At 40.7% G+C, this 18,160-nt stretch overlaps 1 protein-coding gene across 5 annotated transcripts in view; it reads left to right on the top strand.

Annotated features, from left to right (window-relative positions):
• The window catches only part of LOC139267159 (structural maintenance of chromosomes protein 6-like), a 101,293-nt gene that overhangs the window by 19,318 nt on the left and 63,815 nt on the right, over positions 1 to 18,160 (top strand). For all 5 annotated transcript variants that reach the window (XM_070885041.1, XM_070885042.1, XM_070885043.1 and 2 more), the window contains 6 exons: positions 105 to 282; positions 3,897 to 4,014; positions 5,218 to 5,323; positions 10,390 to 10,526; positions 11,049 to 11,110; positions 16,872 to 16,952. In XM_070885041.1, the coding sequence (XP_070741142.1) occupies positions 105 to 282; positions 3,897 to 4,014; positions 5,218 to 5,323; positions 10,390 to 10,526; positions 11,049 to 11,110; positions 16,872 to 16,952 (682 nt within the window). The remainder of the gene's footprint in view (positions 1 to 104; positions 283 to 3,896; positions 4,015 to 5,217; positions 5,324 to 10,389; positions 10,527 to 11,048; positions 11,111 to 16,871; positions 16,953 to 18,160) is intronic.

The raw sequence follows: 18,160 nt of genomic DNA, 5'->3' as shown, positions 1-18,160 counted from the left end.
TGTCATAAAAAAGTAGAGACACATTAGACTTAAAATTGACAACCCGTAGAAGAAATGTAAGTTCACATTGTTAATGATTTGCTATCAATTTTGTATTTTTTTAGAGTCTGGCCATTTAGCATGTCAAAACGAAAAGAAGAACTTTCTGAAGGACTACTACCCACAAAGAGAATCAAAACTGAAAACATAAAGGAATGTGATACAGAAGAAGCCAACAAGAGTAATGGGAAAACTGCAACAACTAATGGACAAAGTGGAGACAGCCTTCCAAATTCACTCTTGGTAAATTATTCATCATTAGTACAGGCTGAATTCTCTCAGTATGACTCTTCCCCATAAGGAAGCAAAATAGTCAGTACAGGTGCATTGTTTTTATGCACTTCCCAGTGTCTGATTATAGAACAGTCCCAGATAGCTTTACCATTTTGCATGTTTAGTTTCTCTGAATAAATAAGGGTGGATCCAAAAGAGATTTCTAAGAGCAATAAAACCAGACATAGTGAAAAGCTACATTGGCTCCATCAAGATCCAGATATAAAAATATATAATAAGGTTGGATAAGCAAAAATGCACAATTTGTGAAAGAAGCAGTTGGTCTAAAAATCCTGATCACGTTGATTCTGAAGCAACCTGTGAGTAAATGTGTGGTGCTGCAGGAATATCAATACTGCGTTGTATGCTCGATGTCTTTATAATGTCTGGGTTGCGTAACGGTGTGTGCAGTCCTGCACCATTGTTGCCGATCGTGCTGTTACTACTGCCAGTCTAATTGGTAATCTTGCCTAATTCCTTAAATCATTTAGCTATCCTGTGCTTCGTCTTGATTTTAGTCTTTGGCCTTTCATTTCTCCTCTCATTATTGTCTTGTCTAGATAGTAGTTGTCTTCTCCTTGGTATTGGGGTAAGAAATTAGTGGGTGCATAGCTTTAAGAAGAGAATGATGGGAAAAGATGTCAAGTAAGCTAAATGTAAGCACACGGCAGATTAAAAGAATACATTAGGCAAAAGGGAAGGATCCACAGGTACAGCCAGAGAAAAGCTTGTGGAGTGATCTACACATTATCATCATCATAGGCAGTCCCTCGGCGTCTAGGAAGACTTGCTTCCACTCTTAAAATGAGTCCTTAGGTGGCTGAACAATCCAATACGAGAACCACAGTCTCTGTCACAGGTGGGACAGATAGTTGTTGAGGGAAAGGGTGGGTGGGACAGGTTTGCCGCACGCTCTTTCAGGAGCCTGCGCTTGATTTCTGCATGCTTTCGGCGATGAGACTTGAGGTGCTCAACGCCCTCCCGGAAGCACTTCCTCCACTTACAGCGATCTTTGGCCAGGGACTCCCAGGTGTCAGTGGAGATGTTGCACTTTTTCAGGGAGGCTTTGAAAGTGTCCCTGTAACGTTTCCTCTGCCTACCTTTGGCTCGTTTGCCGTGAAGGAGTTCAGAGTAGAGCACATGCTTTGGGAGTCTCGTGTCTGGCATGCGAACGATGTGGCCTGCCCAGCGGAGCTGATCAAGTGTGGTCAGTGATTCAATGCTGTGGATGTTGACCTGGTCGAGGACGCTAATGTTGGTGCGTCTGTCCTCCCAGGGGATTTGAAGGATCTTGCAGAGGGATCATTGGTGGTGTTTCTCCAGCAACTTGAGCTGTCTACTATACATGGTCCATGTCTCTGAGCCATACAGGAGGGCGGGTATTACTACAGCCTTGTAGACCATGAGCTTGGTGGCAGTTTTGAGGGCCTGGTCTTCAAACACTCTTTTCCTCAGGCGGCCAAAGGCTGCACTGGCGCACTGGAGGCAGTGTTGAATCTCGTCGTCAATGTCTGCTCTTGTTGATAAGAGGCTCCCAACGTGTGGGAAATGGTCTACGTTGTCCAGGGCCGCACCATGGACCTTGATGACTGGGGGCCAGTGCTGTGTGGCGAGGACAGGCTGGTGGGAGGACCTTTGTCTTACGGATCTTTAGCGTAAGGCCTATGCTTTCGTATGCCTCAGTGAATGCATCGACTATGTCCTGGAGTTCAGCTTCTGTATGTGCGCAGGCGTCGTCCGCGTACTGTAGCTCGACGACAGAGATTGGGGTGGTCTTGGACCTGGTCTGGAGACGGCGAAGGTTGAACAGGTTCCCACTGGTTCTGTAGTTTAGTTCCACTCCAGCGGGGAGCTTGTTGATTGTGAGGTGGAGCATGGCAGCGAGGAAGATTGAGAAGAGGGTTGGGGAGATGACGCAGCCCTGTTTGACCCCGGTCCGGACGTGGATTGGGTCTGTAATGGATCCGTTGGTAAGGATCATGGCCTGCATGTCGTCGTGGAGCAGGTGGAGGATGGTGACGAACTTTTGGGGGCATACGTAACGGAGGAGGATGCTCCATAGACCCTCGCGGTTGACAGTGTCAAAGGCCTTTGTAAGGTCGAAGAAGGCCATGTATAAGGGCTGCTGCTGTTCCCTGCATTTTTCCTGCAGCTGTCGCGCTGCAAAAATCATGTCTTTTGTGCCCCATAGGGGACGAAATCCACACTGTGACTCCGGGAGGAGCTCCTCAGAAACAGGTAGATGGTTGAGGAGGACTCTAGCGACGACTTTCCCAGTGACTGATAACAGGGAGATATTTCTGTAGTTGCCGCAGTCGGACTTGTTCCCTTTTTTAAAGATGGTCACGATCACTGCATCTCAGATCTCCCGGCATGCTCTCCTCCCTCCAGATGAGAGAGATGAGGTCATGTATTTGCGGCAGTAGCGTCTCTCCGCCATACTTCAGTGCCTCAGCAGGGATTCCATCCACTGATTATGTAGAGAACCCAGCTGCTAAACACATCTCTACCTCCCCCAGTCTCTTTCTCTCTCTCTTCCCCATCATCATCATAGGCAGTCCCTCGGAATCAAGGAAGACTTGCTTCTACTCTAAAAATGAGTCCTTGGGTGGCTGAATAGTCCAATACGAGAACCACAGTCCCCGTCACAGGTGGGACAGATAGTCGTTGAGGGTGAGGGAGGGTGGAACAAATTTGCTGCATGCCTCTGAAGTGCGACCTCAACACTTGGTATTTAGCTTATTTTTTTTTAAAGTTATCCTTGGAACTGACATACAACACTTTCCAAAGATATATGGGCAGATTTTAAACAGAGCATCACATCTGCAAGGATATTCCAGATTTCATTTGTGTGTCTATAATGTAACTGAAGGAGATAAATAGTGATGGTCTCAAATGTGGGATTATGTTACAAAGATTTTCCTTCAGCTATTTGTAAAATGTTTTATCAATCAATTTCAAGTGCAACAGATGTTTAATTATTATTAACTGATCTAAATCTGTATGATGTAAGGCTGTTGTGATTAAAGCTATTCTGATTTATTCATTTCATAACCGTTTATTTTTTTTCTGTAGTTGGGAAAGGGAATCGAGGTTTCTGTTACTATTGTGCTGATGCATTTCAAATCTTAGATACATTAAATGCAACAGTTCACACCTTGGCAAAAGAAAGAAGTGTTGCAGCTGGGGAAACACGAGACGTTTGATTTCCCAAACCTTACTCATCATTCCTCAGCACTAATACCAGTATCCTTCCAGGTGCCAAGAATACAGTGTCATTTGGGGGCTGAGGAAATTACAGTAATTAAAGAAGCTTCAAGTAGCAGCAGAATTTTCATGATCAGAGCCACTGTCCTTGAAAACTGTTTTTCAGAATACTGTTCTAAATTTGAAGTTTGATATCTGGAACTTGTATTGCTAGACAGGAGATGAAACAAGATCGACAGCAATTGTTTTGAGGGGATATTAGTATTCTGCTTGCTTCATGCTATAGATTATTATCTTGAGCAATAGCAATATTATAGAATACATTTCTTGCCAACTGTTCAATTTGTACAGATCTAAAATGGGTTTTCTTGTTTCAGAATGAAGGCGATGTGGGAATAATTGAAAGTATTTCATTGAAAAATTTTATGTGCCATGCTTGCCTTGGACCATTTAAGTTTGGACCCAATGTGAACTTTGTGGTTGGAAACAATGGAAGTAAGTGTTGTCAACTGTTAGCTCCTTTTACCATTGTATTTCTGTCATGGTTTCCTTTCATCTACCAATATTTAATTTGTATCTTCAAGCAGTCTCTTATAGTTTGCATTGAATATCATTTTTAACCTAACCAATGCACTATATATTATGATTTTGAAAAATCCTAATTGTAATATGTTTTGTATAGAAGATTTGCTTACAACCATGACATTTTTGTAGCTACACTCACTCATCATTACATAATCTAATTCAAAATTTCCATTGAATGGACGTGTAATAGATATAGCCATCATCTGCAATATCTTAAAAATATTACACCCATGCAAGCTTCCTGTCTATGAAGCCTTACTTCCAGTGACACAAAGAAACTCCTATGCTGCAATCAATTCTACTGAATTATCATAGAATCATAGAATAGTGCAGCTTGGCTCACTCCACTCTTTCCCCATATCCCTGCAACTTTTTCTCCCTCAAGTATTTAACCAATTCCCTTTTGAAGGCTATTATTGAATATCCACCTCTCTTTCAGGCAGTGCATTCCAAATCCTAACCACTCGTGTAAAAAAAATTCTCGTCATTATTCAAAAACAGGGACATGTGTGCCTTTAAATGGGCAATGAATTACATCTGCATGCCTTGGTCCTATATATACACTTCCTGCTTGTATCATGCTCACTTCCTGTGTCATGATTTGTCTGTTACAACTAGCTTCTTCACACCTGGGTGTCAGTTATAAGCTGTAAGATATGCATGCTTGCCATTTGTACTTTTAAGTTCCCTAAATAGGTGACAGCGTGCTCCGTCACTTTACCTTCTCTGTTTCTGGTCTGTGGCTCATGCCCAATGCCTCCTTTATGATGCAAGAGCCAGCCTACAGTGCTGGCTGCTAAAGGTTCTTCACCCTAACATCAATCTTTTTTTCTGATGAACTGCTGCGTATTTTCTATTTCAACTTTCCACCATTTTAATGTTTTTCTTTGTTTAACTATATTGTGCTATTTCAATAATATCTGATCTTCAAAGATAAAATTGTTCCTCTGGCAAGAGCATGCTAATCTCATATCTGCTTGAGCTTGAATATATGCCTTCTACAAGCAATTTTACACAGCAGTATATTCATGGGTGTTGTGAAACTATCTGAAATAGATTCAAGCAAGATTGATGCAAAAAAAAATCTCAAATCTTGTTCTGGTCTGTCTTTAGGTGGAAAGAGTGCTGTACTGACTGCCCTCATTGTAGGACTTGGTGGGAAAGCTACTGCCACGAATAGAGGCTACTCTATAAAAGGATTTGTAAAAAATGGTCAAAAGTAAGGTTTAATCATTCATTTTACTCCAGTTCTTTGTGTAGATCGAATAAGAACATAGGAAATAGGAGCCAGGAGTAGGCCATACGGCCCCTTGAGCCTGCTCCGCCATTTAATATGATCATGGCTGATCCGATCATGGACTCGGGTCCACTTTCCTGCCCGCTCTCCATAACCCTTTATTCTCTTATCGGTCAAGAAACTTGTCTATTTCTGTCTTAAATTTATTCAATGTCCCAGCTTCCACAGCTCTCTGAGGCAGCGAATTGCACAGATTTACAACCCTCAGAGAAAATACATTTCTCCATCTCCGTTTTAAATGGGCGGCCCCTTATTCTAAGATCATGCCCTCTATTTCTAGTCTCCCCCATCAGTGGAAATATCCTCTCTGCATCCACCTTGTCAAGCCCCCTCATAATCTTATGCATTTTGATAAGATCACCTCTCTTCTGAATTCCAATGAGTAGAGGCCCAACCTACTCAACCTTTCCTCATAAGTCAACCCCCTCATCTCCGGAATCAACCTAGTGAACCTTCTGTGAACTGCCTCTAAAGCATATCCTTTCGTAAATATAGAAACCAAAACTGCACACAGTATTCCAGATATGGCCTCGCCAATACCTTGTCTAGCTGTAGCAAGATTTCTCTGCTTTTATAATCCATCCCCTTTGCAATTAAGGCCAAGATTCCATTGGCCTTCTTGATTACTTGCTGTATCTGCATACTATCCTTTTGTGTTTCATGTACAAGTACCCCCAGGTCCCGCTGTACTGCAGCACTTAGCAATCTTTCGCCATTTAAATAATAATTTGCTTTTTGATTTTTTTTTTCTGCCAAAGTGCACTTTCCAACATTATACTCCATCTGCCACATTTTTGCTCACTCACTCAGCCTGTCTATGTCCTTTTGCAGATTTTTTGTGTCCTCCTCACATTGCTTTTCCTCCCATCTTTGTCAGCAAACTTGGCTACGTTACACTCAGTCCCTTCTTCCAAGTCGTTAACATAGATTGTAAATAGTTGGGATCCCAGCACTGATCCCTGAGACACCCTACTAGTTACTGGTTGCCAACCAGAGAATTAACCATTTATCCTGACTCCCTGTTTTCTATTAGTTAGCCAGTCCTCTGTCTATGCTAATATATTACTCCCAACCCTGTGAACTTTTATCTTGTGCAGTAACCTTTTATGTGGCACCTTGTTAAATGCCTTCTGGAAGTCCAAATACATCACATCCACTGGTTCCCCTTTATCCACCCTGTTTGTTACATCCTCAAAGAATTCCAGCAAATTTGTCAGTCACGACTTCTCCTTCATAATGCCATGCTGACTCTGCCTGACTGAATTTTGCTTTTCCAAATGTCCTGCTACTGGTTCTTTAATAATGGACTCCAACATTTTCCCAACCAGAGCTGTTAGGCTAACTGGTCTATAGTTTCCTGCTTTTTGTTTGCCTCCTTTTTTAACTAGGGGCGTCACATTTGCAGTTTTCCAATCTGCTGGAACCTCCTCAGAATCCAGGGAATTTTGGTAAATTACAACCAATGCATCCACAATCCCTGCCGCTACTTCTCAAGACCCTAGGATGCATGCCATCTGGTCCAGGGGATTTATCTGCCTTCAGTCCCATTATCTTACTGAGTATCACCTCCTTAGTAATTGTGATTGTGTTAAGTTCCTCCCCCCCCCTTAGCCCCTTGACTATCCACTGTTGGAATATTTTTAGTGTCCTCTACCGTAAAAACTGATACAAAATATTTGGTCAGAGTTTCTGCCATCTCCATGTTCCCCATTACTAATTCCCCTGTCTTGTCCTCTAAGGGACCAACATTTACTTTAGCCACTCTTTTCCTTTTTATACACCTGTTGAAACTCTTGCTATCTGTTTTTAGATTTTGTGCTAGTTTACTTTCAAAGTCCATCTTCCCTATTCTAATCATTGTTTTAGTCACTCTTTGCTGACTTTTAAAAGCTTCCCAGTATTCTATTCTCCTACTAGTTTTGGCCACTTTGTATGCCCTTGTTTTTAATTGGATACTGTTCTTTATTTCTTTAGTTAGCCATTGATGGCTATCTTTTCTCTTACACCATTTCCTCCTCACTGGAATATATTTTTCTTGAGTTGTGAAATATCTCTTTAAATGTGGTCATTTTCCAACATTCTATAGACTTTGAATTAGTTCCTATGGATAGGAGGGTAGCTTATGTAACCCCACTTTTTAAGAAAGGAGGGAGAGAGAAAACAGGGAATTATAGACCGGTTAGCCTGACATCGGAAGTAGGGAAAATGCTGGAATCAATTATTAAAGACGTAATAACAGCGCATTTGGAAAGCAGTGACAGGATCGGTCCAAGTCAGCATGAATTTATGAAAGGGAAATCATGCTTGACAAATCTTCGAGAATTTTTTGAGGCTGTAACTAATAAGAGTGAACAAGGGAGGACCAGTGGATGTGGTGTATTTGGACTTTCAAAAGGCTTTTGACAAGGTCCTACACAAAAGATTAACGCACATGGTATTGGGAGTAATGTATTGACGTGGATAGAGAACTGGTTGGCAGACAGGAAGCAAAGAGTTGGAATAAACGGGTCCTTTTCATAATGGCAGGCAGCGACTAGTGGGGTACCACAAGGTTCAGTGCTGGGCCCCCAGCTATTTACAATGTACATTAATGATTTGGACGAAGGACTTGAATGTAATATCTCCAAGTTTGCAGATGACACTAAGCTGGGTGGCAATGTGAGCTGTGAGGAGAATGCTCAGAGGCTGCAGGGTGACTTAGACAGGTTAGGTGAGTGGGCAAATGCATGACAGATGCAGTATAATGTAGATAAATGTGAGGTTATCCACTTTGGTGGCAAAAACAGGGAGGTAGTTTTCATCTGAATGGTGACAGATTAGGAAAAGGGGGAGGTGCAATGAGACCTGGGTGTCATGGTACATCAGTCATTGAAAATTGACATGCAGGTACAGCAGACGGTGAAGAAGGCAAATGGCATGTTGGCCTTCATAGCTAGGGGATTTGAGTATAGGAGTAGGGAGATCTTACTGTAGTTGTACAGGGCCTTGGTGAGGGCACTCCTTGAATATTGTGTACAGTTTTGGTCTCCTAATCTGAGGAAGGACATTCTTGCTATTGAGGGAGTGCAGCAAAGGTTCAGCAGACTGATTCCCGGGATGGCAGGACTGACATATGAAGAAAGTCTGGATCGACTAGGTTTATATTCACTGGAATTTAGAAGAATGAGAGGGTATCTCATAGAAACATATAAAATTCTGATGGGATTGGACAGGTTAGATGCAGGAAGAATGATCCCGATGTTGAGGAAGTCCAGAACCAGGGGTCACAGTCTAAGGATAAGGGGTAAGCCATTTAAGACCGAGATGAGGAGAAACTTCTTCACTGAGAGAATTGTGAACCTGTGGAATTCTCTACCACAGAAAGTTGTTGAGGCCAGTTCGTTGGATATATTCAAAAGGGAGTTAGATGTGGCCCTTACCGCGAAAGGGATCAGAAGGTATGGAGAGAAAGCAGGAATGGGGTACTGAAGTTGCATGATCAGCCATGATCTTATTGAATGGTGGTGCAGGCTCGAAGGGCCGAATGGCCTACTCCTGCACCTATTTTCTATGTACACCACTGTCTATCATCCGTCCTACACTTTAATCTATTTTCCCAGTCCACTTTAGCCAACTCTGCTCTCATACCTTCATCGTCTCCTTTATCTAAGCTTAGTATGCTGGTTAGAGATCCAACTTTCTCACCCTCCATCTGAATTTGAAATTCAATCATGCTATGATCACTCATTCCAAGGGGATCCTTTACTTGGAGATTGTTTATTAATCCTGTCTCATTACACAGGACCAGATCTAAGATAACCTGCCCCCTGGTTGGTTCCGTTACATACTACTCAAGGAACCCTTCCCTTACGCACTCTATGAACTCTTCCTCAAGGCTACCATGACCAATTTGATTTATCCAATCAATATGGAGGTTAAAATCACCCATGATTATTGCTGTTCCCTTTTTACAAGCCCCCACTATTTTCTGGTTTATGCTCTGACCAGCAGAGTTACTATTCTTAGGGGGCCTATAGACTACGCCCACAAGTGACTTTTTCCCCTTATCATTCCTTATCTCCGCCCAAACTTTCAACATCCTGATCATTTGAGCCAATATAATTTCTCACTATTGCAGTGATTCCATCCTTTTTCAATAGAGCTACCCCACCTCCTTTTCCTTTCTGTCTGTCCTTCTGGATTTTCAAATATCCCTGAATATTTAATTCCCAGTCCTGGTCACCTTGCAAGCACATCTCTGTCATGGCTATCAGATCATACCCATTTGTCTCAATTTGTGCCATCAACTCACCTATTTTGTTAGTTGATCACTGAAACGTTTAATTTCTACCTTTGGCATTTTCCTTTCTAAAACAAAAAAAAAAGAATGGGAGCTAATCTGATCAAGAAATGCTTAAACAAAAATCAGGAGTCTGTAACATTACCACGTGTACGCCCTCTTTGTGTATATTTCCAAACTACATTATCAAGCACAATACACCTTATCAGCAAGCTCTCTGGAATCCGAAGCAACCTGTACATTCTGCAGTGTAATACATGGATGCCTAATCTTTTATCTTCATGGGCCACACAGGTGTGTGTTATATAACATGTATACCCGACAGGGAAGAGAGGAGATTAAGTCGCAACAGCTAAAACTTTAAATGTGTCCTAAATCCATGTATCAGTGATCACAGTTTTCAGTAACACTTTGAGAATGGCATATGGAATCTCTGGTTCAAATATTATGAAGATTATAAAGTTTATTTTTGTGTTGTAACACATGAGCGCTTATATTGTATCACTAGCAAGGTACTTTGCTGTGTCCTTAGTTTGTCTGGCTTATGTAGAGTGCTACACTTTGGTCTTTTTCCAATTTTATTTCACTGTCTATGGTGGCAAATTTGATTAGTCCATTTAATTAAAAAAACTGGTTTAGTGACCGTGTTTGAGAGTAATGATGATTATTAAAATTTTTAATTTTAATTTCTAACATTCTGTATTTTCAGTTCTGCAGATATTTCAATAACCTTGAGAAACAGAGGACCTGATGCTTTTAAACCTGATAAATATGGGGAGGCGGTCATCGTGGAACAACGAATTTCTGGGGATGGAATAAGACAGTACAGATTGAAAAGTCAATCGGGTAAAATAGATAGTTTGACTGTTTCTATAAACCTGCTATTTGTGATATTTATTTTACAAGAAGTAGAAACTCAGCCGTTGAAACAAATTAGCACAATAAAATGTATTTAGATGCTTTGAATAATTGTATTTCTTCCAATTTGTTCTAATTCGCCATACAACTGGTATATTTCTGTCTTCTGATTTGGGAGAGGGGGAATAAAACATCTACGAACGTTGGATAGGAAGGATGAGACAAAATTAAGGGAAATATAAACATCCCTTTGGTCAAATAATTTTTTAAAAATGTGACATTTCTATTATACTTCGAGATGGACTACAGAATTCACTTAGCAATAGGACGTTAGATACTCATTTCATTAGCTCCTTTGCATCAGTTGGGTAAATGGAGGAGATGTTGAGTTTGTAGTTGCCATATAAAATATTCAATTTATATGTTGGTTTTCAGTGAAGCTTTTATATGCTTTTTCTGCTGTTTCAATGGGCCATTATTTTCACAATTTGATATGTCTATTTTGTGTAGGGCACCTAGTTTCCACAAAGAAAGAGGAACTCAATACAATATTGGACCAATTCAATATCCAGGTATGTTTTGTTTCTCATCGACTCTTGATCTTGGTACAAATTAACACATTTTTTTGGGTGGTGAACTGTCATTAATTGATTTGTTACATAAATGAGATCTAAAAAAATGAGTAGCAGCATGAGCCTAGTCAATTTCACAGCATAATTACACATTCCATTGGCACGTGTATATTTCTGACAGGCCAATAGGATAATTTGGGTAATAGTCTCATGTACCTCAGAACACATTGTCGCCATTCTAAGATAGTGACAATAATTTGGCAAATATATTTTCAGGCAAGCATGTTCCCTAAATTATCTTTTTCAAGGATCACTGTGTTCATTGGATAAAAGAGAAAGATTACCAAGAGGACAAATATCATTCTTGCCAACTTATGCTAACAATTCCATGCCTAACTAGGATTCCATTTGAATGTAAAAATTCTAGCCTGGACAGATGATCTTCTGGCTCCATATGCCAGGTGTAGCTTTTGACATCAAAATCTGAGGGTTTTTTTTTGCACATAATGCCATGATTGCCAACTGTGTTTCTCATCTACATGCTGCCCCTCGACGACATCATCCGAAAACACAATCAGATTCCAGACCTGACAGCACCCAACTCAACCTCACCACCACCACCACCTATTGACCCCTCCAATGTCACTGATTTGTCATGCTACTTGTCTGACATCCAGTGCTGGATGAGCAGAAATTTCCTCGAACCAAATATTGGGAAAACCGAAGCCATTGTCTTCGGTTCCCACCATAAACTCCTTTCCCTCGCAAGGACTGAAACCCTCTCCCTGCCAAACTGTCTGAAGCTGAACTAGAATGTTCTCAACCTTACCTTCCTATTTGACCCTGAGATGAGCTGGCCACATCTGCTTCATCACCAAAACTGCCTACTTCAACTTGCGTAACATCGCCCATCTCCGCCCCTGTCTCAGCTCAGCTGCTGCTGAAACCCTCATCCATGTCTTTGTTACCTCTCGACTTGACTATTCCAATGCACTCCTGGCCAGCCTCTCACTTTCTATCCTCCATAAACTTTAGGTCATCCAAAACTCTACTGCCAGTATCCTAAGTCGCCCCAAGTCCCATTCATCCATTACCCCTGTACGCGTTGACTACATTGGCTCCCGGTTAAGCAGCGCCTCGATTTTAAAATTTTCATCCTTGTTTTCAAAGCCCTCCATGGCCTCGCTCCTCCCTATCTCTGAGCTCCTCCAACTGCTCCTCCCATTCTGGCCTTCTGAGCAGCCCCAATTTGAATTGCTCCACCATTGACGGCTGTGCCTTCAGCTACCAAGGCCTTAAGCTTTGGAATTTGCTCCCTAAACCTCTTTCTTCCTTTTAAGAAACACCTTAAAACCAACATCTTTGACCAAGCTTTAGGTCATCTGGCTTAACATCTTGTGTGGCTCGGTGTCAAAATTTTTAACGCTGCTGTGAAATGCCTTGAATGTTCTACTATGTTAAAGATGCTATATAAATGCAAGTTGTATGTTATGTGATTGATAGAGAGAGAGAGCTATTTTAAATCGGGTTCTGTTGGAAAGGTGGGCACATTGGAAGCGAGGGAATAATTCTATTTGATTTCTCGTCTTTTACCCTTCTCCCCCTCTAGTCAGTACACAGCATCTCCAGCCCTTTGGGGAAGCTGAAGTGTACAACATGTAAAACTGTGAATGTGCAGGTTTGCATACTTGTTTCTTGTTCCACTACTCTGAAATCTGCTTTGCATTATGTAAAGGACCCCAGCTTCTCCAGTCTCTCCACATAATTGAAGTCCCTCATCTCCTGGTACCATTCTAGTAAATGTTTTGTGTGCCTTGACCAAAGCCTTGACATCCTTCCTAAAGTGTGGTGCCCAGAATTGAATGAGTATTCCAGCTGAGGCCTAACTGGTGTTTTATAAAGATTTTGCATAACTTCCTTGATTTTGTATTCTATTCCTCTGTTAATAAAGCCCAATATCCCACATGCTTTTTTAACTATCTTCTCATCTTGTCCTGCCACCTTCAAAGATTTGTGTACATCTGTTGTCTCTCTGTTCCTGCACCCCTTTAAAATTGTACCCTTTAGTTCATATTGCTTCTCTTCATTCTTCCTACCAAAATACATCACTTTGTACTGATGTATCTGTGTCTGCTTTGCATTATGTAAAGGACCCCAGCTTCTCCAGTCTCTCCACATAATTGAAGTCCCTCATCCCCTGGTACCATTCCAGTAAATGTTTTGTGTGCCTTGACCAAAGCCTTGACATCCTTCCTAAAGTGTGGTGCCCAGAATTGAATGAGTACTCCAGCTGAGGCCTAACTGGTGTTTTATAAAGATTTTGCATAACTTCCTTGATGCATGTGTCTGCCCATTTCGCCAGACTGTCTATCTCTTCCTGAAGTCTGTTACTATTCTCCTCGTTGTTTACTACGTTTGAGTTTCGTATCATCTGCGAACTTTGAAATTATGCCCTCTATACCCAAGACCAGGTCATATTTTATATAAGAACAGTGGTCTTTAATACCAACCATCCTGGGGAGCAGTACTGCATACCTCCCTCCTGAAAAACAACCGTTCACCACTACTCTCTGCTTTCTGTCCCTTAGCCAACATTGTCTCCATGCTACCATTGTCCCTTTTAATCCTATGGGCTTTAATTTTGTTAACAATTATATAATGTACTTTGTCAAACACCTTTTGAAAATCAATATACACAACATCAACCGCAGTACCCTCATCAGCCCACTGTTACCTCATCAAACAACCAATTAAGTTAGTCAAACACGATTTACAGGCTGACTGGCTGGTAGTTGCCAGGTTTATTTAACTCCTTTTTTTTAAACAGGGATGCAACATTTGAAATCCTCCAGTTCTCTGGCACCACCCCCTATCCAAGGAGGATTGGAAGATTGTGACCAGAGATTTCACAATTTCCACTTTTACTTCCCTCAGCAACCTAGGATGCATCCCATCTGGTCCGGGTGACTTTTCTACTTTGAGGATTGCTAACCTTTTAAGTACTTCTTTATTTTAATCCTATCTAATACCGCTACTGCTCCTCCTATACTGCTACGTTTTGCATCTTCTTCTTTAGTGAAGACAGATGCAAAGTAACTATTGAATAGAGTCATGGAAACTTACAGCACAGAAGCAGGCCATTTGGCCTGTCATGCCTGTGCTGGCTCTTTGAAAGAACAGTCATGCTTAGTCCCACATCCCTACTTTTTAATCTGTAACCCTGTAAGTTCCTCAGCAAATACCTGTCTAGTTCCCTTTTAAAATTGTTTATGGAATCGGCTTCCACCACCACCTCAGGCAGAGCATTGCACATCTCAACAACTGAGTGAAAAAAATGTCCTTATCTCTATAGATCTTTTGCCAATGATTTTGAATCTGTGACCCCTGGTTATTGACCCTTAACCAGAGGGAATCAGTTTTCTTGATCTACTCTTATCAAAACCTCCCAGCATCTTGAAAACCTTTATTAGGTCATCTCTTAACCTTCTCTGTTCCAAGGAGAACAGTCCTAATTTTTTCAACCTCTCCTCATAACTGAAGTCCCTCATCCCTGGTCAACCTCCTCTGTACCCTCTCTAAGGCCTTTACATATTTCCTGAACTGTGCTGCCCAAAATTGTCCATAATATTCCAGCTGAGGTCTAACCAGTGATTTATAAAGTTCTCGCATTATCTCTTTGCTCTTGTATGCTATTCCTCTATTTTTAAACTATTAGTACCTCAGCCTTGCCCTCTGCTTCCACAAGAAGCTCTCATTTTTGGTCCCTATTTAACCCAAGCTTTCCTTTGACTACCCTTTTTATTATTTATTTATTGTTTATAAATAACAATCTCCTGTACTTTCTATATTTAGCTTAGTTCTCTACTATATTATGAGCCTTACATTTGTCATAAGCCTCCTTTTTCCGCACATTTTAACCTCTATATCTTTAGTCATCCAAGGAGCACTAGCTTTGGATGCCCTGAACCATCTCCTCTTTGTAGGCCTCCCATTGTTCAGTTATTGTTTTGCCTACCAATATTTGATTCCAATCCACCTGGGCCAGATCACTTTTCAACTCACTGAAGTTAGCTTTTCACCAGCTTGATTGTATCTTGTCCTTTTCCATAATTATTCTAAACTTGATATTATGACCATTGTTCCCCAAATGTTATCCTGCTGAAACATGCTCCACTTGCCCCACTTTATTCCCCAGAACTAGATTCAACACTGCTTCCTTCCTTGTTGGGCTGGAAACACAATGATCAAGAAAGTTCTCTTGTAAAGATGTCAGAAATTCCTCCCCTCTTTGCCCTTTACTATCGCAGTCTATATTAGGGTAATTGAAGTCCCCCAATATCACTATTCTGTAATTCATGCATCTTGCTGTAACTTGACTGCAAATTTGCTTCCCTATCTCTTTCCCACTATGTGTTGGCCTATTGTATACATCCAGTAGAGTTATAACTCCTCTATTCCTTAATTCTAACCAAATAGACTCTGTCTCTGGCCCCTCACATACATCATCTCTCTTCAGTTCTATGATAGCTACTCTGCTCAATACTGCCAACCACCTTTTTTTTTCTACCTTATCATTTCTGAATGCCTTGTAGCCAGGAATATTAAGTCCCAATCCTCCCTTTCTTTGAGTCTCTGGTCTCTATCATTAGTCCTATGTGGCGACTTGTGCCTGCAGCTCACCAACCTTATTTACCACCTTTTTGCATTTACGTACATGCACTTCAAACCCATGTTACACCGCTTCACATTTGCCTCTTTTCTGATCCCTCCTATTTCTGAACTATTCTTTACTCTAGTGCTATTTGCCTCTCTCAATCCTCTACACCATGTTTCTCCTCTCTCATGTTTCATCCCTTTGCCAAATTATTTGTTATCCCTCCCCACAGCACTAGTTAACCTTCCAACGAGGAGATTGGTCTCGGCTCTATTGAAGTGCAACCCATCCACCTTGCACAGATCCCTCCTGTCCCAGAACTGCTCTTACTATACCTATACTCAGTAGCGTGTGGTACTGGGAGTAATTCACAGATTACCCTGTGCTACCTTTTGCGGTCTTGCTTTTTAACTTCCTCCAGAGCTCCTGAAACTGCAGGACGTCACCCTTTTCCTTCCTATGTCATTGGTTCCCACATGGATTAACAGAAGATTCTCATTGGTACTCAATAAGCTCGTCTCTGTTCCACAGCTTGGCAGGCAACAGAGAAAATACAATTCATGTGCAATTCTCTGTGCAGTCCAAGGCAAAGAAAAGTGTCTACTTGGTGGAACTGAGGTTGAGTATGGCTAAGCTTTGAAGGCTTCCACTCCTTGGTTGGCTTTTCCATTTACTTTTCCTGTTTTCCCAGCCTAGATCTGCTGGAACATGGCAGTAGGGGTGCAAGTTTGATCCTCTACCCCCTCCCATGCTGTCTGTCTATCCCAGTACCATTATATTACAGATTTGTAAATGTCTGAAACATTGCTAACCAATAAGGTTCACTCTATATTGCACTAAAAGTTGACTTTTAGTTGATGCTTTAATGCAGCTAAAGCAAGACCAAGCAGAACATCCTCATTACTATAGCAGGGTTATGCTGGGTGGTCATTTGCACAGCACTGTACATTTTCCCAATAGTTTATAATTTATGTTGTAGTCTGTCAAAACTAATGACATTTTATAGGCAATTAGACTATACAAAGCACAAATACTTGGCAAGAGTGCAATAAGTCATAAATGTGGTGTAGATGACCTATTTATTAATGCAGTTCTATTTCTATACAGGTGGATAACCCAGTGTCCATTTTAACACAAGAAATGAGCAAACATTTCTTGCAATCCAAAAGTGAAGCAGATAAATATAAGGTAAGTTGTGTTGCATGTGTGGAGATAGCTGAAAATATAAAAAATTTTTACTGCAGTGTGATGAACATTTTTCAATCTTGTACCACCATAAATATAGTGGCATATTTACCCTATTAATTTGTGAGCACCAGCAGTGAGATGGGCATGATGGCATTTGTTATTTTCTGAGAGAGCCATCAGTTAAATTTAGTCAACTTTTTTGCAGCAAGAGTATAGGGTAGCTGATATTGGAAAGGACTTTATTAATTTTCCAACTTGTTTAGTTAGATATGTTAAATAGATAACTATTTGAAACTGAAAGAAATTGTATTTTGAAAGTGTACACTATATAACATGAGACATCTTGTACTCTTACTATTGAATGTTATACAAATATATTTAAGAACTGTGGAGCAATACATGTTTTTTTTGCCAATTTACTCCCCTTTTCTCTTTGTCCAAATGTTTTGACTCATTGCTAGAGTACAGTACCTCCACTGGCAGAACTTAATTGCAGTGTGACAAGTTTATATAGGCTGTTTGCATTATAAATGTGGACATACACTAAGTATTTATTCTATTTAAAAAAAAAAACTACATCTGATAATTGAAGATGTGAAGAATAAGTGTCAAGTATTTAACTTGGTTTGTGAACCAGCATATTTCACCAAAATTGTCTGAAACATTGGTGGCCATGCCTTCAGCCATTTAGCCCCACACTCTAGAATTCTCACCGTATACTTTATACCCCACAACTTTAACCAAACTTTTAGTCACCCCTCTTAATATCGTCTTCTTTTGCTCAGCATCCATTTTTGTCTGGTTTTGCCTTTATGAAGCACATTAGACTGTTTCTCTATTATGAGAAGGGGCTATATAAATGCTTGTCATTGTCAAAATCTATTAGCAAAATAGACCGCATTTTGTAATTCAAGAAGTGTTGCCGAAAGTGTTATGTGTTGAATTAAAGTCAAATCTTTTGCTAAATACTTTGTGTGATTTTTATCAACTAGATTTGCCAGTGGGAAAGCCTCTCAATACCCCCCAAAAAATCTGGTCATTTATTTTCTATTTGTGGGACTTTGCTATATGCACATGCTGTTGCATTGTTTGCATAAAAAGTTTTAACATGCTTTGGTACATCAAGAATATGAAAGTGCAATACATAAATGCACATGCTTCTGTGCTTCCTCCTAACCTAAACATTTTCAGCATTCAATCAAAACAGG

The sequence above is a fragment of the Pristiophorus japonicus genome, chromosome 7, assembly GCF_044704955.1.
Source record: "Pristiophorus japonicus isolate sPriJap1 chromosome 7, sPriJap1.hap1, whole genome shotgun sequence".
NCBI lineage: Eukaryota > Metazoa > Chordata > Chondrichthyes > Pristiophoridae > Pristiophorus > Pristiophorus japonicus.
This window is presented reverse-complemented; position numbering and strand designations above follow the sequence as displayed.